The sequence below is a fragment of the Ursus maritimus genome, unplaced genomic scaffold, assembly GCF_017311325.1.
Source record: "Ursus maritimus isolate PB19 unplaced genomic scaffold, ASM1731132v1 scaffold_17, whole genome shotgun sequence".
Classification (NCBI taxonomy): Eukaryota; Metazoa; Chordata; class Mammalia; order Carnivora; family Ursidae; genus Ursus; species Ursus maritimus.
This window is the reverse complement of record NW_024424119.1, coordinates 46,355,581-46,367,966: the sequence shown is the minus strand read 5'-3', so window position 1 is coordinate 46,367,966 and position 12,386 is coordinate 46,355,581. Positions and strand designations below refer to the sequence as shown.

Sequence of the window (12,386 nt, the reverse complement as noted above, 5' to 3'; positions counted from 1 at the left end):
TTTGGGTGCCCTCCCCTCCCTGCCTTTATTTTTAGTAGCTTGCAGAACCAAGAGGCTATCGCTCAGCTTTTTAATTTCCTCCAAACATTTTCTAAATGAGCCATTGTTATCTTTCATCACCATGCGAGGGGATTATCCAGTTTCATTTGAAGAAGCTATTTTTGCCAAGAGATGAGATTCTTCCAGACAAGGATAGAGACATTAATGGTTGTCTATTAAGATTCTGTTTTAGTTGAGATAATAATTTGGGGGTAATTAAGCAAATTGTATAGCCTCCAACGGACCATTAATCTCCAAAGGAGTTGTCTGAAATGGAGAGGCCTTTACACTCCGGAGCAAGAAGCAGACTTTGGTGACAGCTATGTTTCGAATTTCCTTAATTAGAAGGAAAAGGTAGCAATGTGAACAGGTATGGGACCTGGGTAAAGAATTAACTTTATTTCCTTATAATACGCTCCTCACCTTTTTGTCTGAAAAGAAAGAGATCATCACACTATTGAATGAAGGTGTTGAAGTGTCAGTTAAGGGTGACAAAGAGGCCACACATATACTAAGAGCCACACATATACTAAGTTCCTTTGCGCAAGTCAGGAAAGGATGCCCCTTCTTTGGAATGGATTCATATTGGGAAACAGAACCCACAGGTTGGCAAGCGGATAGACTGGACTTCAGCCTCCACTTGTCCTTTGGCTGGGTGTCTCCAACAGAACACACCCTATGCAGTGTAGCTGGTGGCCTGACCGGGGTGGGGGGGAGGGGTGGGGATGGGGGAGGCAGAAGCAAAGCCAAAAGGGCCTTACATTCATCCCTTGGAGGAAGTAAGTCCTGTGGCCACCTACCTGTGGTCCTCCTTCCCTACGTCCTGACCTGCTCTCTCAGTAGAAAGTCACTGCATTTAAGGGATGGGGGCAGTCTCCCACCACCGCCTGTAACTTACAATCAAGACGTTCTGTGCTTCTTTTAAGCCGCAAGATGTTCAGACAATTGAGTAATTCCGCGATCTTTTCTTGCCTACAGCTATTGCTACTTTATATATTCAGATGTGCAGCTGGGAAGGATGCTGGAAAGCTCTCCCCGGATAGTTTTCCCAAAGCCTTTGACTCTCTAATAGCCAGCCTCCGGGTTTAGACACATGGGGATCTGGCTGCGGTACTGATGATATCAATTATGGGAGATTTTGATTTGGGGTATAGGTAGGCCCTTTGTAAGTTTTCAAAAAGCTCAGAATTATCAGCTTTTGGGAACTGGGAGATTGAGGTCCAAGTTTCTTTCTCTGTCACTAGTTTTGCTGTGTAACTTTGGGAAAACTGGTTCATGTCTGCAGCCTCAATGTCCTTATTCATAAAGGGTAACAAACTTGTTTGTGTGAGAGAAAGAATCAAGGGGTGAAAAATGTGATATGGGCTTTATAAATAGAGCTGCATCAAATGGTGATTTTATTTCTGCTGGACTTAAAAAGTGAAGGCCTTGTGCACATACGATGTGAACAAGTTTGTATTTTCTTTTGCTGGAATGGATCTTGCTTCTAAAATGCCTTTCCCCAACCTCTCAGTCAGAATGACTCAGTTTCTTCTCTTTGTGCCCTTAGAATCTTACTGTTAGTTTTCTTAGGCCAGCAAAGTATTGAAGTTATTTCACTATGATTTGTATTTTTATTATTTTTAAAAGATTTTATTTATTTATTTGACAGAGAGAGAGACAGCCAGCGAGAGAGGCAACACAAGCAGGGGGAGTGGGAGAGGAAGAAGCAGGTTCATAGCGGAAGAGCCTGATGTGGACTCGATCCCAGAATGCCGGGATCATGCCCTGAGCGGAAGGCAGACACTTAAGGACTGAGCCACCCAGGTGCCCCTCACTGTGATTTTTAATTATGCATTTTCACCAGCTTCTGAAGGCAGGGGGAGCAGGAACTCAGTGAAAGGCATCACGGCTTCGCGGCTTCGTGATTAAGAGCACGGGCTTTCGAATGAAGCGCTGGGTTCATCTGGGTTCAGCTCCCATCTCCTCCACTCACTGCTGTGTGACCAGGCAAATCCCTCTTCTGTCTGAGCCTCAGTTTTGTCAACTGTAAAACTGGAGTATAATCTGTCCCTGTTTCATACAGTTAATGTAAGGATTGGATAGAATGTTATTAACACATGTCTGGCACATAGAAAGTGCTCATCAGTACACGGTAACTCATATCAGTTATTCACGAACGTCAGAGCCAAAGGGGCCCTCGGTGTTGCAGTCTGATGCACTGAGTTTACAAATAAGAAAGCAGGCCTGGAACATTGAATTGGCAGGTCTACGGTCATATCCTGTTCATGTGTGTTACTTTTTTTTACCTGCTATTCCCTTGTTATGGAGTGTTTCTCGTTCCTCTTTCCATCTTGAATCAAAAGTCAGGACTTGAATTTGACAGACTGGCATTGAGCACCGACTCTGTGCACAGCCTGGGACTCGTCTGGGCCCAGATGGCATCACTAGCTTAGTAACCCAGCATGCTATGGAGAAGACAGTCAGTACTTAAGGACTGCTGATGGGGAGGGCTGACTGGGAAGAGCTTCTGAGTGCAAGGGGCTGGGGTGACGTGCTAGAAATTCTGCTGGTTCTGCTGGCCTTGGGACCAGTCAGACCTGGGTCTGGAACTTGGCACACCTATGTATTAGAAGGGCAGCTTGGCCAAATCTAGGACAATTTGTATAACAAAAGAAATAAGGATAGTAATGGATTATAGCCCATCAAATAAAGCGAACACCCACAAGTCCATATGGATTTCAATAAATAACTAAGTGAGGGAGAAGGGAAAGCTCTTTCTTCCAGTAGAATTCCAGTTAAAAAATACAGAAGCAGGGACGCCTGGCTGGCTCCGTCGGTGGAGCGTGCGACTCCTCATCTTGGGGTTGTGACTTCCAGCCCCACATTGGGTGGAGAGATTACTTAAAAATAAAATCTTTAAAAATATATATAGAAGGAAAGATGCAAATAGTAAATCACCAGTTGGTGAATACCCGGTCATCAGTGTTTTAGGAAGGCATTATCCGTGGATGCTAAAATTAGTGGGTGAAAGTCTCATGAAAAACAGGATATTTGCATGGTCTCAACTATCACCTCCCAAGACTCTTAACTAATGACAAAAAGAAACATCATAATCCTGCCATGGAGAATCTTGGCAGATACCACCTTCGCCAGGATCACAGTTGATATCGCCAATGAGTGAGACATAAGGACATCATCTGCCTCCTGATACCCTAAGAATGGCACAGCCTCGCTTTTGTGGCATTCGTGCCCCAAGCACACAACCTCTCAGTTCAATCATGAGGAAACACCACGTGAACCCAAACTGAGGAACATTCTATCAAGTAACAGACACGAACTTTCCTCAGGTGTCAATGTCATAAAATCCAAAGACAGAGGAACTGTCACAGACCGGAGAAGAGTCAGGAGGGAGTATGACCAGATGCGGTATGGAATCCTGGATTGGGTCCAGGGAAAGGGCATTCACGGCAAAACTGATTACATTTAAATAGGGTCTGTAGCCAACAGTACCGTACAATGTGATTTCTTATTTTTGACAGTGGCGCTATGGTTATGTCAGATGTTAATATATTAGAAAGCTGGGTGAAGGCTATATGGGAAATTCCTGGCACTGTTTTTGCAATTTTTTTTCTAAGTCTGAAATTATTTCTAAACGAAAAGCTAAGAAAAATAGAAGGAAAGGAAGAGAGAAAGAAAGAAGAATGCCTTTGGGAAATCTCTTCCCTTCCCTGATCCTTTCTTTCCTCTTTCCTCATCCATAGACTAGGGCACTCACTCCAATCTACTTCATAGTGATGAGGATAAAATGAAATAGTGTAAGTATTGATGTTACAAAGTTATTCTTGCTGCCGGTAGTGGCAGCTCGTGTGTCTTGACGAGATGCTTGAGCTGCTCAAACTTCAGGAGGGTTCTACCCTAATGAGAAACATCTGGCTGCAAGCTACTTCCTCCCAGCCATTTGCTCTGACCTTGCCCAACAGAATAATAATGTCAGCTTTGTGGCTGGGTGGCTGTTGTCAAGGAGATGGAGCCAGATAGCCCAAACAGCTGGTGGGAGTGACGTCATCTCCAGGCCTGGCAGAAAGAAAGGCCCTGGTGAGACAGAGATGGGGCAAAGGGTTCGTCCCTGACCACGAAAATGGGAAAAACAACTTCCCAAATGGGCTCTCCGTTGTCAATTGATTCTATTTTCAGTTTCCAGGTTTACTAAAGGGTTTAGCCCACCATCCAGGAACATAGTCATTTGCAGGACAGGGCAATAGATTCATCATAAGGAGAGCTCCTCACAGGCTCTTTCTGCTTTATAGTTTTCAAAGTATCTAGTTAGACAATGCAACTGTGTGAGCTCAGCATGGTCTGCCCCATTTTACACATGGGAAAACCAAGAAGGAGCAAGGGGAAGGGACCCCAGTCACAGGAAAAGTCAGAGGACTTTCCAGAATCCGAATCTAGGTGCCCAGACTTCCAGTCCTGCAATCATACTGCCCACACTAAGATCTGCCTTGTGGCCACCTTGCAGCAGCTACCCAAGGACTAGAGTCTGGTGAACACATCACTGAAATCCTGTTGTCTGGATGTAGACTTCACCTCTTAATCTTAAATTCTAAAGTGTAGAAAACCAAGCAGATAGGAAAGACAGGCTACCTGAAACAATTAGGGCATCGGAGTTTAGAGGGACCTGGGCTCCAATCCCAGCCCTGCAACTTACCAGCAATGAGACCTGGAGTGAGATATTTTTACCTCTTTTGGTCTCCGTCTTCTCATCTGTGAGTAAAATGGGGATAACAGTTGTGCGTACTCCAGAGGACCATTGCGAGAGTTCAGGGAGGTGGTACATGAGATATGCTGGACACAGGTAATACATGAGAGATGCTCAAAATGTGTAAGTCCTCGTCCTCATTTCTTTCCTCAAGAGCTTCTATCTGCTGGATGGAAAGTTAGTGCCTTCATTTGGGAAGTGATGATTCGTGACTCAGCCTCCCTCACCAGAACAGAGTTGGCGGTGTGTTTGTAGCTTTGAAAGAAACACAAAGAATTCGCCTCCAGAGCTGGGAGGTCCTGAGACACCCATCTAGTCCAACCTTCTTATTTCAGAGGTGGAGAAACAGGCCCAGAGGAATGGTCTGCAAAGACCGCAGAGAGTTGGTGGCAGAACCAAGGCAGGCATCCTGACACCTCCAGCTTGCCAGCTTTTGGACACACTCATCTCTCTGGTTGAACTTAGCACCGTTCCAGGGCATCAAGGACTGTCCCCTCCCTGGGTCGGGTGTCTGATGTGCCAACTAGTTCCTGCCCACTCTCTCTTTTGGGCTGTTGCTTTATTGCTGATTCAGGGGTGGGTGAACTGAATAAAGAAGAGGGACAGGCGCAGGACCATTAGTTTTTAGACTTCGTGAAAGCTAATAAAGGGGTGGGGGAGGGATTTGTGGGATTACTGTTGACAGTACTGCTAGAGGTATCTCAGGTCATCCTCATAAAAACCTTGCAAAATAGGTATTAGCCCCCACTTCCCAGATTGATTGAATCGTGCATTCAATGTATATTTTAAAACACCTTCTGGGTGGCAGGCATAGTGTTGGGGATATAGCAGTGAACAATTCAGAACATAGTATCTGTCCTCATGGGGTTTCCAGTCTAGAGCAAAAGGAAGGTTTTTTAAAAAACACAGAAATACATAATTGCAAAATGTGGTTAAGTGCCACAAAAGAAAAATACGGGTTGCTAAGAATACAAGAAACGACTTGCTTTACATTAGAGGATTAGAGAAGGCCTCTTTTGGATAGTACACTTACATTTAGAAGGAGAAAACTGAGGCCGAGGGAGGACTTGTACCTGATTATAGGGAAAGTCACCATCTATCCACTCCCCCTTTTCAAGTTATTTTCATCCAGGATTCTGCTGACAGCCCGCAGGGGAAGGTAGCAACACCCAGATGAAGGTTGGCTTCACTGGCCCAGCTCTGTCAAAATTATCTCTGTGTTTGGTGGTTGCTCTGTGCATTAGGAAGGACAGCCAGGGTTATGGAGACCCCTGACCTTGCTGTTAGGAGCCCTGGGTGTGGCTCCTGTTGACAAACTTACTGTGCAGGACTTTGGGCGATGCATTTCCTCTCTCTGGGCCTCAGTTTACTGATGTCACGTGCGTTTGAGCCTTGGGAGATTGGAGGAGTGTTGGTGACCACCCGCTCAAAGGGAATTGTTTATTTGCTTCAAACTAAGTGTGCAAATTACTGCTTGAGTTGGGATTCCGCAGGAAGGATTTTTCTAAAGCGAGGCAGCACTTGTTTATCTGAATTTCAGCTCAAGGCGAAAGCCTTTTGGATGCACAGTATCCTAAGGTTAGGGGATCATTGCTCTAGAAAAGCATGTACTGGGTTAGGAACTCAGGGTCGGTGAAAGGCTGGGTTCCCTTCTCCCGCTTGAATTAACGGACCAAAGCCAGCATTTGCCCTCAACAAAGATGGCGCTTGCCCTGGCCTCGGCTTGAGTGCCCTCACGAAAAATGGCAACCTGCCTCTCTTTCCTTAGTCTTGCTGGCCCAAGTGGGAATGCGCTTGCCCTTAATCAAGATGGCACCCTCCCGCGCTTCCCTGCCCGGCCTCTGGCCCCAGTCTGTCGGCTTCACCGCGCGCGCCTCGATGACCCCGCCTCGTTTCCGTAGGAAGAAGCGCCGGGAAAGATGGCGGCGGCTGCGGTTTGAATTCCAGCGGCGCCGCCAGAGTCCGAACAAGAGCAGGATTGGAGGGGGCGGGGAACTGGGGAGCCTGCGGGTCGCGACAGCGGGGGGAACCAGTTGGCCCCGCCGCTACAGACACCAACGCCACCACCTCCTCTGTGTCCACGATGGACTCGGTGTTGGAAGAGGACGTCACCCTCCCCGGGACGCTCAGCGGCTGCAGGTGCGGCCGGGGCTTTGCAGGGGCGCGGTGACCCGGCCGGGATTCCCACTGATGGGGGTATACCCTAACGGAGACTTGGGGTTTGCTCTTGAGGGTGTTTGAGGGCGTCCAGACAGGGGCAGGGTGTGGGGTGGGGTCGGGGTGGGTGGGTGTCTCGAGGACCCAGCAGCTGATACTGAGAGTGGGGGGACGGTGGGGGTCCCGACCTACATCACACCCTCCTCTCGTATTTCGGGAAATACTTTGAAGAGGGTGTGAGGGTCAGGTAAGGGGTTTTCTGAAAGAGGGGGACGAGGGGGGCCTCGTGGAATGTACCATTAGTGGGGGCTGGTTGAGGAGTAGGGACCTTGGGGACACTTGATGGTTCATTCTGACTTGGAGGTTTGCTTTCATTATGGGGAAGGTAATTGGTCTGTCTGGACTTCGTGGGATCACATAGTGGCCACCAAGACTGAGGCAATGAAGTGCAGTGGTTAAGAACCTTGGCTGGAGTTGATCAGAATTGGATTCAGATCCGACCCTTTAACCTAACTAGTTGTGTAACTTTAGTAAAGGGATTTAACCTGTTTTCCCGTCTGTAGAATGGGACTGGTAGTAACATCCACCCAACAGAACTGGGGTGAAGATTAAAAGAGAAGATGCCTTCCCGGCGATTTGCCTGGCAACATAATTGGTGCTTAAAAAATGATCCTGCGTTATCATATCATCATCAGTCCGACAAATTGGGGACTGATGCCTGGAAGTGTCCTCCCAATGGACCTGTCCCAAGAGGCTGTCGGAACCTACATTGTAGGGGGCCTGGCGTCCTTCCTTTTGATAGGAAGGCCTGCCAGAGCCCCAGACTGCTCCAGGGCTGGGGCCGTTTGGTTTTCGGGGGCTCCTGGAGAGTGGGAAGAAGAGAGAGAGAGGTGGAGGAGAGACCTGACTGAGAATCCACAGTGTTTATCCAGCTCTGCTGGGGATAGGCTGCTGGTTTTAGTCAACAGACCCTCATCGGAAGGGTGACCATGTTATTTATTGTGTAACCCGGGACACTTTTAAGAGTGAAATGGGCACAATTAATATTTATGTCTAGACAGCAGACATAAACCGGTTCTATCTTGGGCAAATCTGGACAGTTACTCTGTTTATTGAGAACGCGTCGTGNATTGGGCACAGAGCAAGGCCCTTTGCACCTCCTGCCTGATTGTATCCTGTGGTAATTCACATTCCTTTCTCTTCCTCTGACTACCACTGTCCCAGCATATTGGGGAGGACCTCTCGCCTGGATTGTCCTCACACCTGTAATAGTCCTTTATCCTACACTTTGAAAGACTTTTTAAAGTGTAAATCCAACAGTCTGGGGCTGTATAGATGTTTAGTGTTTCTTGTTGCCGTTACGATAAAGTCCATTAATATTCTCAGCTCTCCTTACCTCTGTACCAGTTGACCAAGCCCTTGGGCTTTGGGATCCGGACCTAGGTGGGTTTCAATCCCAGTTCTGTATTTAACAACCCGGTGGTCTTAGGCAAGACCCACTACGAGCCTCAGTTTTTGTCATCTGAAAAATGGGTGAATCTGAAAGGATTTTGACCAGTGTCTGACAGAGTAGCAGCTCAGCAGATGAGCACATCTCCTCTCTTGCCTCCCCTTCCTGCCTTTGCTGCATACATTCCTGTGACTGATCTCTTACCTGCTTCAGACCCTCCCCGGCTCCCCGTCACCCTCAGGATGAAGTTCTTTAATATAGCTTCCAAGGTCTTTCATAAGTTGACCCTATTTACCTCACTGACCTCCTCTGTCCTCTCTGCCCCTACCTCTCTCCTCCCCAAACACTTCCCTCTGCCTGGCTGCCAAACTCTTTGTCACGAGCGGCCTTGCCTTGTTCTTTCTTACTGTTGGACCTGTGCACTCGCTCTTCCTGCTGCCTGGGTTGCCTTCCCTTCTCCCCTTTGTCTTATTAATGCCTCTTATTTTTCAGGTCTCACTTAGATTTCAATGCCAGGAAGTCTTCGCTGACACGTCTCCCTCCCCACCTGGGCCCTCTGTGCTGTTCCAGCCACCCCCACCCATCACTGACCCCATCTCAGCCCTTATTTACCTCACTGAGTTTTGGGTTTTTTTTTTAAGCTTTTATTTATTTATTTGAGAGAAAGAGAGTGCACACGAGAGAGAAAGAGAGAGAGAGAGCGTGAGCGGAGGAAGGCACAGAAGGAGAGGGAGAAGCGACTCCCTGCTAAGCAGGGAGCCCGATGCGGGGCTCAATCCTAGGACCCTGGGATCATGACCTGAGCCCAAGGGAGACGCTTAACCGACTGAGCCACCCAGGCATCCCTACCTCACTGAGTTTTATTGACTAACGCTGTTCAATAGAAATATAATGTGAGCCACATACGTAATTTAAACTTTTCTAGGAGCCTCAATGAAAAAGTAAAAAAGAAATAGGTGAAATTAATTTTAATAATATATTTGATTTAACTCAATATGGCCATGTACTATCATTCTAACTTGCAAATAATAAAAAATTATTAATGAAATAGTTCACATTCTTTTTTATCTTACAAAGTGTTTGAGATCCGATATGCATTTTACTTCTTGATTTGGATTAACCACATTTCAGGTGCTCAACAGGCACATGTGGCTGGTGGCTTCTGCACTGGCTAGTGCAGGTCCAACTGTGACGTGTCTGTCTCCCTAATGAGACCCTGACCTGTTGGAGAGCAGGGGCTGTGTTGCGTTCATCTTTGTAACTCCAGTGCCTAACCTGGTATGAGGCACATAAATGGGAGGTGACGGTATTATCCCCTTTTTACAGGTGGGCACATTGAGGCTCAGAGAGGTGAAGTGAATGGTCTGGGATTCCATAAAAAAGTACACGATGGAGCAAGAGTTACTTTATGTATTTATTTATTTATTTTTATTATTTAAATTTTAGGTAGGTAACGTAGAGTGCAGTATTGGTTTCTGGAGTAGAATTCAGTGATTCATCACTTACATACAATACCCAGCGCTCATCATAACAAGTGCCCTCCCTGATCCCCACCACCCATCTAGCCCATCCTCCCACCCACCTCCCTTCAGCAACCCCCAGTTTGTTCTCTGTTAGTTCGGAGTCTCTTATTTGAGCCAGGATGTAAATCCAGGCTTTCTGACTCCGAAGTCTGGCTCTCGGTCCCTGTCCTGCCTTCCAACTAGTTCTCTGAGCCAGTGCTGAGAGGCCTCTGGGAGGATTTTAGGGAGCTGCTGGCACGTGAACTGGCCCTTAAAGAGTGGCAGAAATGTCCCGAGCGAGACGGGTTCTCCATTAGATGGTCACAGTGGAAGAGAAAAATCCCTAGAATAAAATCATCTCTTTTTATCCCGATATGAGCTCCCTTCTGCTTGGTAATTTCCAAGCCCCAGTTTTAGAGACTAAATGGAAGTCCAGTTTGTCCTCAGACTTTTGTTGAATCAGGTCAATATGCGTCATTCTCTCCAAACTTGATCACCTGTGGGTGCCCCAACGCGCTCCAGGCCTGTGAGAATCAGGCTCAGATGCCAGGCTTGGGAACCTCGCCCAAGCTAAGGCCCTTTACTAAGTCCTGCCTGGTGGTTTTGGAAGAACCTGGGCTTTGTACTCAGGACGACTGGGTCTGAATCCTGCTTCACCCACTTATTGGCTGAGTTGCTTTAGTGATTCACTCAACCCTTCTGAGCCTTAGTTTCTCTTCAGTGATAATAACTTACTTGTTGGCTAACTATGTGGATGGAGCAAAGGTGTATGTATTCTGTGCCTGACACCTGCTGGGGGTGCATTAAACGTTAGCTGTTTTTATTTTATCGTTACAGTGTTGCATGGTTTCCTGGACAAAATCCTCAGTGCCCACAACCCTGGGTTTGTCCCTTTGTTTTCATGCCCGGGATTCTGCCTCTCCCTAACTGTGAGCTTCCGGAGGCCTGGGCTCAGGTTTGTTTGTCTGTGGGTTCTTCCATGGCATGGCCATTAAGTGTTTGCTGTCTGGTGAGGGGCAGACCCAAAGGGAATGTTTTCCCTCAAGTTTGTACACGGTTGTACTTTGTCAAGCAAAGGATGCCCTCATGGACTTTTGTAGAAGGAGGTTGAGAGGGAGGATGGTGGAATGAAATTTTGGTGAAGGTTTGAAGGCTTGATCCAAGGCTGATCTTGGATCAGGGGTACCCCTAGGCTTGAGGTTTGAGAAACATATCCCAGTCACCAGTATAAGCTTAATGAGGGCAGGGAGCGTGGCTGGCTTGTTCCCCACTGTATCTTTAGACTAGAACCATGTCTGGCACATAACACAGTAGAGGATCAACAAATACTTGTTGAATGAGTCAATTTTGTTCAGTCTCTAGAAAGATAAACACCATGTAAATACAGGCTGCATGTTTAGTAGGGAAATACTGCTTTGTAATCACTCTGAGAAGTGCACACACGGAGTGTCAACCTCTGTAGTCCTTCTGGAAGATAATTTAGTGTAAAAAATATGCTTTATTGAAATATAGTTTGTATGCCATGAAGTTCACCCATTTAAAATACAGTAGTCAGTGATTTTTTTAGTATACTTACACAGTTATGCAATCATCACCATGATCTCATTTTGGAATACTTTCATCATCTAAGAAAGAAACCCTGTGTCCATTAGCAGTCATTCCCTGTCTTAGCTTGGCTGCTGTAACAAAAATGTCATAGACTGTGGGTGATTTATAGACGACAGAAATTATTTCTCCCAGTTCCAGAGATTGGAAGTCCTAGATCAGTGTGCCAGCATGGTTGAGTCCTGGTGAGAGCCCTCTTGGGGGTTGCAGACTGCTGACTTCTCATTGTTTCCTCTTAGGGTGGAGAGCAGAGAGAGGAAGCAGATCTCTCGTAACCCTAGTAAGGGCACTAATCCCATTCGTGGGGGCTCCACCCTCCTGCCCTCATCTGAGTTACCTCCCAAAGACCCCACTTCCTAATACCATCACTTGGGAGGTGGAGTAGGGTTTCAACACAGGAATTCTGGGGGGGACACAAACATTGAGTTCATAACACTAGCTATTACCCCTCCCCTCCTACGCCCCCAGCCCTAGGCAGCCACAATCTACTTTTTGTCTGTGAATTTCCCTATTCTGGACATATCTCCTTGTGGTATTGGTTTGTACTTCCCTAATGACTAATGATGTTGAACACGTTTTCTTGTGTTTCTATGGCCATTTGTGTACAGTTGACTCTTGAACAACACGGGGTTAGAGGTGCGATGTCCCATGCAGTGGAAAATGCACGTGTAACTTTTGACTCCCCCCAAAACTTAGCTACTAGTGTATTGTTACCTGACAGCCTGATTCATAAACAGTCGAACACATATTTTGTGTGTTATATGTATTACATATGTATACTGTATTCTTACACTAAAAGAAAGTAGAGAAGAGAAGATGTTATTAAGAAAATCATAAGGAAGAGAAAACAAATTTACTGTACTGTATTAACTGAAAAATATCTGCATGTAAG

At 46.6% G+C, this 12,386-nt stretch overlaps 1 protein-coding gene across 5 annotated transcripts in view; it reads left to right on the top strand.

The window, feature by feature from the left end:
- Positions 1-6,672: 6,672 nt before the first annotated feature.
- CDK5RAP2 (CDK5 regulatory subunit associated protein 2) overlaps positions 6,673-12,386 on the top strand; it is a 162,496-nt gene continuing 156,782 nt past the window's right edge. For all 5 annotated transcript variants that reach the window (XM_040631799.1, XM_040631798.1, XM_040631797.1 and 2 more), the window contains exon 1: positions 6,673-6,919. Coding sequence is in view for 4 of the 5 variants with exons in the window: in XM_040631798.1 (XP_040487732.1) it covers positions 6,864-6,919 (56 nt within the window). In the remaining variant the exon portion in view is untranslated. The remainder of the gene's footprint in view (positions 6,920-12,386) is intronic.